The 12,114-nt window shown below is 46.3% G+C and overlaps 1 protein-coding gene across 1 annotated transcript in view; it reads left to right on the top strand.

Moving 5' to 3' along the window:
* The window catches only part of PTPN11 (protein tyrosine phosphatase non-receptor type 11), a 1,257,273-nt gene that overhangs the window by 90,186 nt on the left and 1,154,973 nt on the right, over positions 1–12,114 (top strand). The window contains exon 3 of the mRNA XM_069619490.1: positions 10,245–10,439. Within this exon, the coding sequence (XP_069475591.1) occupies positions 10,245–10,439 (195 nt within the window). The remainder of the gene's footprint in view (positions 1–10,244; positions 10,440–12,114) is intronic.

Below are 12,114 nucleotides of genomic sequence, written 5' to 3'. Positions count from 1 at the left end.
CAACCGATACAAGTTGGGGAACCCTAACATTTGAAAAGTTAAGTCCCAGAGCATTGGACCCCTCAGTAGCCACCAAGGGCTCTATTGTGTTTGTTATCTGCAGCAGTAGGGACAAGATCATTCCCCCAGGTGCAAGAACATGTATACCCACCAATCTGATATTGATTCCACCGCCAGAAACCTACATAAGGTAGGCTCCCGAGTCGGGATTAGCCTGGAGGTTTGGGATTTATGTACTAGCCGTGGTTAAAGATCCAGACTTAAGAGGTCCCATCATGTAATTCCAGAACCATGGCAAGGATCCCTTCCAGATCCATCAGGGGGGTACAATTGTACAAGGGGTGCTTGATAGAGCAGTGTTCCCTAGGGTGAAGGAAGAGGCTGGGAAGGAGGTAACAGATCGAGGTACTGAAGGCTTTGGGGAGGCTAATGATACGCTCAATGCCTCTGAAGACCCTGAGGGTCAGAAAAGAAGAAACAGAATCTCGTTCCGACCTGGCTTTTGCCCAAAGGAACGACCCATTATTGGCGGAAGCCTTTTTGCAAATTATACCTGAGCAAGAGGGCCGTGAGAGAGGGGGACCTTTTTTCCTTTTGAGACGTGGGCTAATGTACTGGGGAGACACCACACAGAGGGCATAGTAAAAACCCAAATAGTTGTCCCTAAAAGTCATAAGCAAGTTGTCCTGGAAATGGCTCATTCACGTTTGATAGGAGGCCATCTCAGACAAACGGAAACTCGGGCCCAAATTCGTAATAAATTTTACTGCCCAGACATTCATGCTGACATTAAAAACTTTGTCAAGTCTTGTGCAATCTGCCAGAAGACCAGTACCTGTGTACTACCACCAGTGCCCTTAGAGCCACTTCCAATCATTGAAATTCCATTCTCAAGAATCGGCATGGACATTGTAGGCCCCCTGGAAACATCCAAATTAGGGAGCAAATACATCTTGGTGATAGTGGATTATGCCACTCGCTATCGCAAGTCCTTTACCCTTGGAGCCAACACCACCCAACAGATCTTGAAATACCTACTCCCTTTCTATTCACAAGTAGCGTTCCCCAAAGAAATCTTGACAGAGCAAGGCTCTACATTTATGAGCAAACTCGTGGGGGAAGTGAAACAGCTGTTCCATATTACCACTTTATGAACATCAGTATATCACCCACAAATAGAGGGCCTTGTATAAAGGTTTAATAAGACCTTGAAAACGATGTTCAGGAAATTAGTGGAACAGGTTGGCAGAAACTGGGATCAAATGATACCTTGGGCTTTATTTGCTGTTAGGAAGACCCCCAGGAATCTACAGGTTTTCCCTGTTCGAATTACTCTATGGACGGGAACCTTTGAGATATCCTGGATATCCTAAGAGAAACATGGGAAGAACAAAGGGAAGAAGCCCCAATCCCACTCTCCCAACTTTTGGGGGAGAGCTCAGTGCTCTACAAAGGAACGTTGGAAAGAGGATATCCTTTACTGTAATGAGTTGGAGACTGGCTACGGAATAGATTGTTCATCTGTTTGCTAAGCCTAAAGGTATCTGGGGTTCTTGGAAATAATATTTACTTGCACAAGCACACATGGCAGCGGTGGATACGGAAGAGGAGGCATCATAAAGATTGCTGTTTTTTATCTGAATGCGTCGTGAGGGGAGGATGTTGATGTGCACAGGGAGGCAGCGAATACTTGTATTTGGAACTGGAGGGGGGACCAGCTGAACCACTGCTTGTTTTTCTTTTTGTAATGTTTTGTGTTGAAAATAATAAACCGAATTAAAAAAAAAAGAAATGAAAAGACTGCGTTTGCTACACCTATAGGTTTATTTAATGTTAAAGCTCTTCCATTTGGACTACATGGGACCGCAGCAACGTTCCAAAGGTTGATGCATAAGATCTTACAATCCTACTCTGACGCTTGCGGGGCCTATATAGACAATATTGTAATACACAGTAAAATTTGGGAAGATCACGTACATTACCTTTACACAGTCATGCAAGTATTGAGAAAGGCAGGCTTAACCACTAATCCAAAAAAAGTAAGCTGACTCAATCCGCAGTCAAATACTTGGGATTTGTCATGGGTAATGGAACTGTACAACCCCAGCAGGAGAAAGTTAAAGCTGTCCTTGACACCCCCAACACCCACCAAAGACAAAGAAAGACCATGGAGCCTTTTTAAGGTTGATCGGCTAATACCACTGGTTTATCCCCAATTCCTCAAGTGAAAGCTCACAGATAAATTGATAAACATTCAACCTCAACAGATCAGATGGGATGAAGATCAAATCTGTTATAGCACCTTGAAGGAAACCCTTTTTCAGATCCCATTCTAAAGGTTGCTGATTTCTCTACAGTTCATCCTGCAAATGGATGCCTCTTTAATGGGACTGGGAGCTGTGCTCTCTCAAGATCATGACGGGCTAGAACACCACATGAGGGCATCCTCACTTCTTCTCCCCCTGAATCCTCCTCTCGGGTAGTCAGGAAAAGGCAAACGCTTTTGCATCCCAACCCTGGGGATGGATATGTGAGGGAGGATCACCTGGGTGGAGGGAACTTGGGAGTGGGGAGAGGGCGTCCTTAGATGAGACATGATATCCCTCATTTCCTTTCTACAATGAACCCTCTATCCCACAAGCGTTCATAGGCTATTGTCTGCCCTTTCCCTGTCTTTCCCCTAAAATGTTCCCCAAGACTAGACAATACTTGACAGAGACGAGGACAGAGACCAACTGGAGCAACACATCCTCATTCTGATAATGTATCCACATATATGCCTCAGTCGAGTACTAAGACGAGCAGGAGGACAGCAAGAGTAAGGCAGGACTACCGCTTCAGCAGTGACTGGTCTATTTCTTGTCTGTCCAATCAGGATGGCAGGAACTTCAGAAGGCAGAGACCTTGCAGAATTGGAGACTCAGTCGGAGTGTCTGAAGCCAGCTGCGAGAGCCAGAACCACAATCGATGGCGTGCTTCGAGATGAGAGGATTGCAGAGGTCCCAAAGTATGCAGAGCTGGGGCAGCGGAAGGATGATGCAGAGCAAGTCGAAGGTCCAGGCTGGGCTGCTGGAGTGAAGCAGACGGGAGCTGGAGTATCCGCAAGGATGTCTCTGTCCTGCTGACAGCCTGCCGGTGGGAAAAGCAAAGGCGGCAAACACGCCAGCACACCATGAAGGCAAGCCGCCACAGGGAGAAGTGGAACTGTGGCAGGCAGTGACTCGCAGAACCGCCGTACACAGAGACCAGTGAGTCTGCCTGGGGAAAGGGGCATCGCGAGGGGGCTTTTGAGCCTGTATGTATTAAGTACCTTTTTGAAATACTGAACGAAGCAGTTACAAGTACTTTTGAACACTGAACAAAGTGAAAGCAAGTTTTGAACACTCGTGAATATTGAATGGAGTGAATGAAAGGTGGAGAATTTGGTTGGTACCACGACTTGTATTATCTGAGAAACCAAGCATTGGTTAAAGCTAATAAGATTGAACTGTATGAGAAAAAGAGCATTGGCAACAGCCAAAAGAGTGCAAGGAAATGCATGTTAAGAAGAAACCTGCATGGGCAAGAACTACAGGACGTTAAAGTGTAACAAGTGCATTGTGGCCAGCAAAGCCATTTTACAGTGTCAAGAGAGTGTGACACAGGTGAATAAAGGAAGCATCGCTGTCAAATGGAAGCAGTGGCACATTGTTAATGGAAAGCAGTCAATAAGGGGTATCAGTTGCGTGACCTGTGATGGGTGAACCATGTGGTCCGACAATTGCACCTAGATGGTGGGCCCTGTATGGAAAAACCACTGAAAGTGTTCATAAAGAAGCTTCTGTTGTTTTCAACACCTCTCATGTGATTTTGAAGTCAAGAAACAGAACTGCATATTGTTAGACAGACATGGTATCAAGAGAGGCACAGACTCAGAAGTAACAGTTCGAAAACCTTTATTTATAATCTTTGTTGGTTGGTGGACTGCATAACTCTAAAGGGGTGTTGCCCTCCACAGATGCTTCTTGGGGCCGTCGATGCCCGTAAGTCCAAAACCAAAGTCTGTCTGTGTCCTATGCTTGCCCTCTTCGGTGAGCTCCTTGTCTGAGCCCATTCCTGGGGCACCTTATCCCCCTAAGCGATGTGGAGTTTGCCCCGTAATGCAGGGGAATAGTGTCTGAGCTTGCAGTGATGACCTCCTGTATGTTTTGGGGGGTTGTGCCCATGAAGAAGCTTGCTACGATCTCTGAAGCGAACGCCGCTCCTCCTGCTAAAATGGCAAGGCCCAGCGTTTGATCCCTCAGCAGCTGCCTCTAGGCTTATCTCAAAGCCACCAGCCCTGCAGCACATAAAGCCACTAGTCCTGTAGAGCACGTGCACACACACACGCACACCGCACGCACCATACACAGGCACCCGCATTGGGTGCACAAATCACTAAGACACCCCTGGAGAACCAGCATAGCCAACCCGCGAGGGATTAGGAGAGGACCCAGCTGGACCCTGTCCTGGCACGCTTGGCGCTGAGTGCACTGCTCCCCACAAACCAGGCCATCCAACATGGAGGAGGATCAGCCCTGAACGTTTGCAGACTAGCCTCTGGGTGTGGCTGGCTATATAAGCCACACCCAGGAATGCAATCTTGCTTCGCGTTACTATTCCTGTGGCAGCGTAACACTCACTGTGTGCCAGCCTAGTGAATAGCTTACAACACAGACTCGTGTCTCCCCTGGCCCGGCAACACGGACCTGAGCTACGTGACGCGCAACACTTACCTGTGATCCGCAAGTCTCCAGACCCCGCGCCGAGCCTCTTCAGTCTCCTGGTCCCGCGACTTCATCCCGGGTCCTCCTCCTGAGCTACGCCAGTTCCGATCCTCCTTGCTTCAGTCAACACAGGCTCGCCGACACCTGCAACGAAAAGAGACAGTAAGATAAGTTAAAGGTGCGCGTTACCAGATATGAACAAAGACACAGAGCAGACAGTGCATGCAAACAAGGAGAAGGAAAGATACAGAACAACAGGTGTACGCAAAGAAGAAAAGGCACAGAGAGCAGCGCTAAAGACAGGACAAGGTGGCAGTACACGGAAAGAGAGTTGGGCTCAGCAGAAGACCCGAAACAGAAAGCAGGAAAAAGAGTGCACGCAAGGAACTGCTGAGCGGCTGGGCATGGACAGCAGCACAGGGCATCCACAAACTGTTTATTCTCTGTGCTAAGTAGACGCCTCCATCACTGCCACGTGGAACTCACCAGAACAGAACACTAATCCAACGTCGCAGCAAGCCTTGGTTTGGAACTTCAACACCAGTGACATAACTGGTACCCACAGAGACTCAGACTTGCGCCCCTGCCAGAGAGTGAGAGGGGGCCGGAGAGCCTCCCTTCCACCTATATAAGGTGAGCAACAGCCACAGAGTGGGCGTGGACCACAGGGAAGGTGGTAGGCGGCAGGGATAAACCAATAGATACCTGTATCGTATATTCACCCCTATACATTTGATCCCATCCTAGGAGCAGCCACCCGAGTCGATCCAGACGAGGTCTCAGTGTCCCATCAACCCCCAGGTGCGCCGAGGTTCCAGGCGCTCATGCAGAGCTACGTTGAGCGTAACAGCTTATTGCTGCGGACAACATCAGACTGGCTGTCTGTGCTGGTGGGCTTCTTGGCGGAGTACCAGCCCGATCTGAAGATAACGTGTAGTGCGAACCGCTGCGCTGTGGGTCCGACTGGTGAAGGCAGCTGAGAGGCACTGTAGACATGGTTGAGCTGCCCCCATCGAGGAGTGCTGAGACAACCTTCCGCCGGGACGAGGATTGCATGGCTGGGCTTACTTTCCTCCTAGTGTGCACACGGAGCCAGCAGCAGTGAATCGCTGTGCCGCCTGGGGATTGCTGGTGCCGTGTTATCGGTGGCCCCACTTCGCAGAGCGGGGGAGGCATGGTTTGACTAAGCTGGCCCTTGATGAGCACCTGGAGCTAATGGCGGTGAGTCTCCAGAGCGGAGGCGTTGACAGCAGCGCCGGAGCTGGAGCATGTTTGAGAGACGTTTTGGATGCTGATCCTCGCCGATAGCTTTGGCATGCTTACTGCTTAAACAGAGTACTCGATTCTTGGCAGGGCTTATCGGACAGTTGGCAGTGTGGAGGAAGGGCACGTGTATGGTAGCCCACTGGACTATGAGCTTTGCAGCTCATCGGGGGGAGCACCCTAAAGTAGATGAGATGGGCTCTGAACCGAGAACAGGCGTCGTACACCTGGGAGTGTAGCACATGCGATTGTGGCAAGTGTGCCCACTCTCTTTCGGTGAGGTCTGGACTTCAGAGTGCTCACAACACCTTTGAATGCTCCGGGTGGCCTATACATGTAAGGATTGAGCCCACCTCTTGATTGAGGTGGGCAGAGGTGATAGAACACAATTGAGCTTGGCCCGGGGCACAATTTGAGACACATCTAGCAAACCAATCTGTTCAAGTCCACACGACAGCACTACAGCATTGTTTTACATCAACAAACAGAGGGGCACAAGCTCTCCAAATCTATCCAAACTAGCACAGCAAATTTGGAAATGGTCACTCAAACGGAAGATATTCCTATCCTCACAACACGTTCCAGGGGAACTGAACTCTCTAGCCCACTCACTGAGGAGAGATCCCCTACCAGAGGAACACGAGTGGCAACTAGACATGAGAGTCGTAGACAACCACTTTTCTCAATGGGGTTTCCCCACGCTAGACTTGTTCGCTACAAGCGAAAACAAACAATGACTTCGCTTCCAGGTTCCCCCAACCAGGCTCCAAGGGGTACGCCCTATGGATGAACTGGTCAGGGAGATTTGCTTAAGCTTCTCCCCCCCCCACACCCCGACTCCTCTCATGAACAAAGTGGTGAACAAGATCCACAAGGAACAAGTGATGCTCATCCTAGTTGCTCTTATGTGGGCAAGACAGCCATGGTATCCACATCTGCACAGACTGGCGATGTGCGACCTCATCAAGCTCCTGTGCCAGAACAACTTACTTACTCACTCAGCACGGGGGATTAACAGTGCACCCGCAACCTCACTCGATGAACTTGACAGCATGGCTCCTGAAGTCATAGAGTTCGGACATCTTAACCTACCACAAAGGTGTTTGAATATCCTCAAGGAGACACGAAAGCCAAACACTCGACACTGTTATTTCGACAAGTGGAGGAGATTTGTTATTGGTGCCAGTCGAAACAAATAAACACCATAGAATATACCCCATCCCACATTCTAAACTATATGCTCCACTTGCTAGACTCGGAGTCAGTATTCAACTCTATAAAGGGCCACCTGGCGGCCCTGTTGGCTTACACCACCTCCCACAATAAAGTATTGTGGTGGAGGATACCGGTCATCAAGGCATTCATGGAGGGAGTAAAGAGACTCCACCCTCCAATTTTCAAATCCACCGCCAGGATGGGACCTCAATGTAGTCCTCGCTAAGCTCATGGACCCCCTTTCGAGCCGATGCACAAGTCAAGTCTTAAACACCTGACTAACAAGACTTGCTTCTTAGTGGCTATTACTTCCATAAGAAGAGTTGGGGAATTGCGAGCATTGTCAGTGCAGGATCCTTTCTTTGTCATACACAAGGACAAACTGGTTTTATGTACTCGTCCTAGGTTCTCTCCTAAGTTAATCTCTAAATTCACAAAGTCCACTGAGCTTCCGACTAACTTCCAGAACCCAAAAAGCTCAGCTGAGGTTAAACTCCACACACACTAGATGTGAGGAGGGCAGTCCTTTACTATGTAAACAAGATCAGAACGCTAAGAAAAACAGACCAACGGTTTGTCTCTGAAGGCCACCTCCAGATGGATAGTCAGATGCATAAGATTATGCTATTCTCTGTCAGACAAGACACTGCCTTTCACGCCAAGAGCTCACTCCACATGGAGCACAGGAGCTACTTTGGCATTTATTGCAAATGTCCCCTTAGACAGCATTTGCAAAGCAGCTACATGGAGCTCAGTACACACTTTCACTCAGCACTACTGCATTGACACACATTCCAAGACAGATACACAGGTGGGACAAGTGGTTCTAAAACATCTGTTTGCCCATGAACCTTCTCACAACCCACCACCTTCTCCTAACACTGCTTGCTAATCTATGCACAGCATGAGATCTAAGCATATTCCACAAGCCTCAGAAGGGATACATTACTCACCGTAATATAGTGTCTATCAATGGCCTTTCACGTGACCATACCAATATCTTGGCAGATTTCTTAGTTTTGGGGGGTCGGGCTTTCCCAGTTTTAGCCTATGCTGATGATAGTTTTGTTAGCAAGAACCCCTAGAGCACTACAGGCCCTGATTAATGCTTACACAACGTTCATGTGCAATCTAGGTTTAAAAATCAACTCTAAAAAATCTGCAGTGATGGCATGTGTGGGGAGAAAACGGCCAGTGGCTATGAAACCGATGCTCTTTGCCGGTGAAATTATACCCTGAGTCAAGGCCTTTGACTACTTGGGCATTAGTTTCTCGGAAACCTTGAATGGAATGGCACATGTGGTGAAACAATCGGCTAAAATGAGTTAACAAACTGGGGGTATTTTTCGTTTCATGTCTAGATGTAAGGGCCAGCCTCTGGAAGTGATCACCAAGATTTATGGTGCCCAAACATTGGCCGTCACTATGTATGGTGCCCCTATATGGGGCTTCCAAAGGGCTGCGGAAATCCAAGTTAAAGAAAACACATTTTTTAGACAGCTGTTGGGGCTCCCGAACTCAGCAGCTTGCATCTCAATACATAGAGAACTGGGAATGGAGTTCTGGGAGGACCAGTGGGCGCAGGCCCCGATCTTGTTTTGGATCCGGTTGTGGGCCAACGAACATGCATCCCTGTGTCATTCCATCTTCCGGTCTGTGGTGGGCAAAGTGGGATGGCAAAAAATTCCTCTACTTGCCTATATTTCCAATGCTCTTCGTGAGGTGAACCTCAGTCCTCTTTTCCCGCCAGCCTTTCTCATTACTAAGACTGAGGGGTTTAGCCACAAAATTGTGGTAAGAGAGGCTATAGCGAGGAAAATAATACTTTTGGAATATGGTAATAAGTCCAGTGAATTCCACTCTATGATCAGTAGGCCCTCTGGGATCCAACCTTATTTAACTTGGAGCCCATACAAAAAAAGACAGTTGGCTAATCACCAGGGCACGGTTTGATTCCCTCCTCTTACAGGCGAGCACAGCAAGGTGGAAGGGATTCCTAGATGCGGCTGGCTGTCCGGTATGTGGCCACCTGCTGGAAGATTCGGCTCATTTATTGTTTTTTTGCCCGGGCTATGTAGGTATTCGCAGAGCAACCTTGTTACCAGCCCTAAGGAAGTCTGAGATATGCCACTACAAAGCTGCTCTCGCCTTTCTTCTGAGTGCAGACACGGTCTTTACAGCGTGGGCCTTGCTCACATTTTTAAAAAGAGCAATGTATTTTAGGAAAAGTTTGATGAGGCTCCAGGAAGCTGGAAGCCATTTATGAAAAACCTAATATCGGAGGAATCACTCTGTATAATGATTTAATTGTGTCCTTGTATTAACAGGAGCCCATGAATTGGTGTCTATGAATTAGCCATCGTTTTATTTTACTATGCCCTGGTTTAACTTTGTTTGTATAGGTTTTTAGAACTTATTCAAGAATTGTATAACCTTTTGGCTGTTTGTATTTATTCTATGTTGTTTGATGGATTTTCTAAATCCGTATAAACTTGTTTGACTGACTGACTGACTGAAATCGTATTTCTGATGCTTGTATCTGCTTAGATTCACATGCGTCCACCCTTCCTCCCCTTGGAGTGAAGGTGCATGAATGATTATGAGCTTGTCCTATACATATCTGCTTGGATACACCTGTACTCAGGCTACACTTTATGCTACCTCATGTCAGATACAAAACAATCTGAGGGACCTCGCCGCGTGAAGGACCATGGGTACAGTGGATGTCACACTAGGGATAGTATTACTGGCACGCCCTGTCGACGTCCCTTTTTGAATTTTGAAAACAAAAACTGTAATACGCTGCAGCTTCTACTAGATGTCAGCCTGTGCACAGCATGTGAATCTAAGCAGATACAAGCATCAGAAATGTGATTACAATGTATCCCATATAGATACTGTATTTATTTTATGGTTAGGATGTGTATGCATTGTATTACTTTTTACGACAACCTGTCAAAATACACTATTTGAATGAATAATGTCTTATTCTTTTAACATGTAACTGTTGATTTCATCTAGACGAAACGGAGCCGTCACCCACATAAAGATCCAGAACACCGGTGATTACTATGATCTTTATGGAGGAGAGAAATTTGCCACGCTTGCTGAACTGGTTCAGTATTACATGGAACACCATGGGCAGCTAAAAGAAAAAAATGGGGATGTAATTGAGCTGAAGTATCCACTGAACTGTGCGGACCCAACATCTGAGCGGCAAGTGATTACCATTTTTGTCAATGCCGATCAATTCTTGTAATTGAGCCAATGCTGTGGGGTTCCTAATTTTGCCTAGTGATCAATGACTTGTAAAACACCCGCCAAATGTTTTAAATATTAATCAGCTGAAATGCTTCTGCAATATACGCATTTAAATAAAGGCCCAAATATGTAATTATTTTAACTTTGTGCAAAGTTAAAAGAAACTATTGCTTTTCTCTTTTTGCTGCATATGATTTTTTAAACCTCTATTGGTTTTAATACAGCAGTGAAAGGAGTGCAGATTATTCCAAGAGTATTTTATAGTGTCTATCAATATTCTCTATACATAAAATTACAATGTTTGTGGAAGAGTCTTGACTAGTATCCTTTTGTTTCCGAAGTCTTTATATTTCATGTATTTAATGCCAGTGGTGTGTGAGCAGCCAAATATAAATATGGTGGATTAAAATATGTTCCACTTCAACAGGTAAAGTCCGTAACTACTATATTTGTTGCAGGATGTCTATGAAAAACGTTCTGTCTGCTCACAGTATAGTCTTTCGCGTTCAATGACACTTCTACCCTGCTGGCCAGTCTAAAATATATTCCTGTCCGTTCATGAGGGTAACTTCAGTTATTGGTGACTTTGAAATTGTATTTCTTACATTTGGCCATATCCTAACTTTCCTATGCACACCAAGGACAATTAAGCTTCTGCGTCACTCTGCATCTTACTCTTACATTTGGGCACCAGAACATCACTACAGTCCTTCATCTCTATAGAAACTGTTGTTGGATTCAAGTGGCGAGAGTCATTCTGTCCCTCTCCCTTTGTGTTTGTGTTCTCTCCAATCATGCTTTTTTGTGGGGATGGAGTGGTTCTCTTGTAAACCATCTAGACGTTATGCACTCGTTGGCTACATCCACTAATATTCTTTCAATATACCTGTGTTTCTTTGTCATTTGTTGTACACCCAAATAACTAAGGGAATGAGGAAATTTGTTTGGCTTGCCCATTTGTTTTGGTGATTTTATTTTTCATCTTTTTGGCTCAAAATATTTGAACATGGTCCCTTTCCTATACATTCCCTCAAAAATAGGCCGGATTTATTTTCTGATTAGTGTGTTGTCTCACACTGGACAACTTGCTGTTGACCGTCCATTGTAATTATCACTGTGATGGGTAGACTGTTTTGTGTGTAAACTGATAATACTACCTCCCAGTCTCATTCCTAATAGTCTTTCACTAGCTCTTTCTCCTGTTGTAGCCACAGCTTGTTGATTACATTCAATGCATTTGTCTGCAGGGTTGCCCTATAGAATGCTGAGACTCGCCTTCTTATCTTTTTCCCCATGTTGCTGACTATCTCAGATACCATTTCTGGGGTCTTTCATGCTTTTTAACATATCGGATGATATACATAGGAAGCAATACAGATGATTGCCACTCCCTGGGCTGGGTGCCTTTACTATAGAAGTGACTAACTGAATGAGTAAACCAATTGATTAAGGGGAAGTGTAATGCGACCTAGACCAGCAATTAAGAAACCGATGTAAAGATGAATAACAAGGGCCTGGTGCCGTAACGTGATATGAATATTTACCTTTTGTACATACATGTAACGTTTTCAGGAGAGGGAGGCTGGGGTCCCTTGGTGAGCGGTAGTGAGGTGGTGGGAGTTTAATCATA

This window comes from Ambystoma mexicanum, chromosome 10 (assembly GCF_040938575.1).
Source record: "Ambystoma mexicanum isolate Mex_15411 chromosome 10, UKY_AmexF1_1, whole genome shotgun sequence".
NCBI lineage: Eukaryota > Metazoa > Chordata > Amphibia > Caudata > Ambystomatidae > Ambystoma > Ambystoma mexicanum.
Note: the sequence above shows the minus strand (reverse complement) of the source record. Positions and strands in the feature narration are given on the sequence as shown.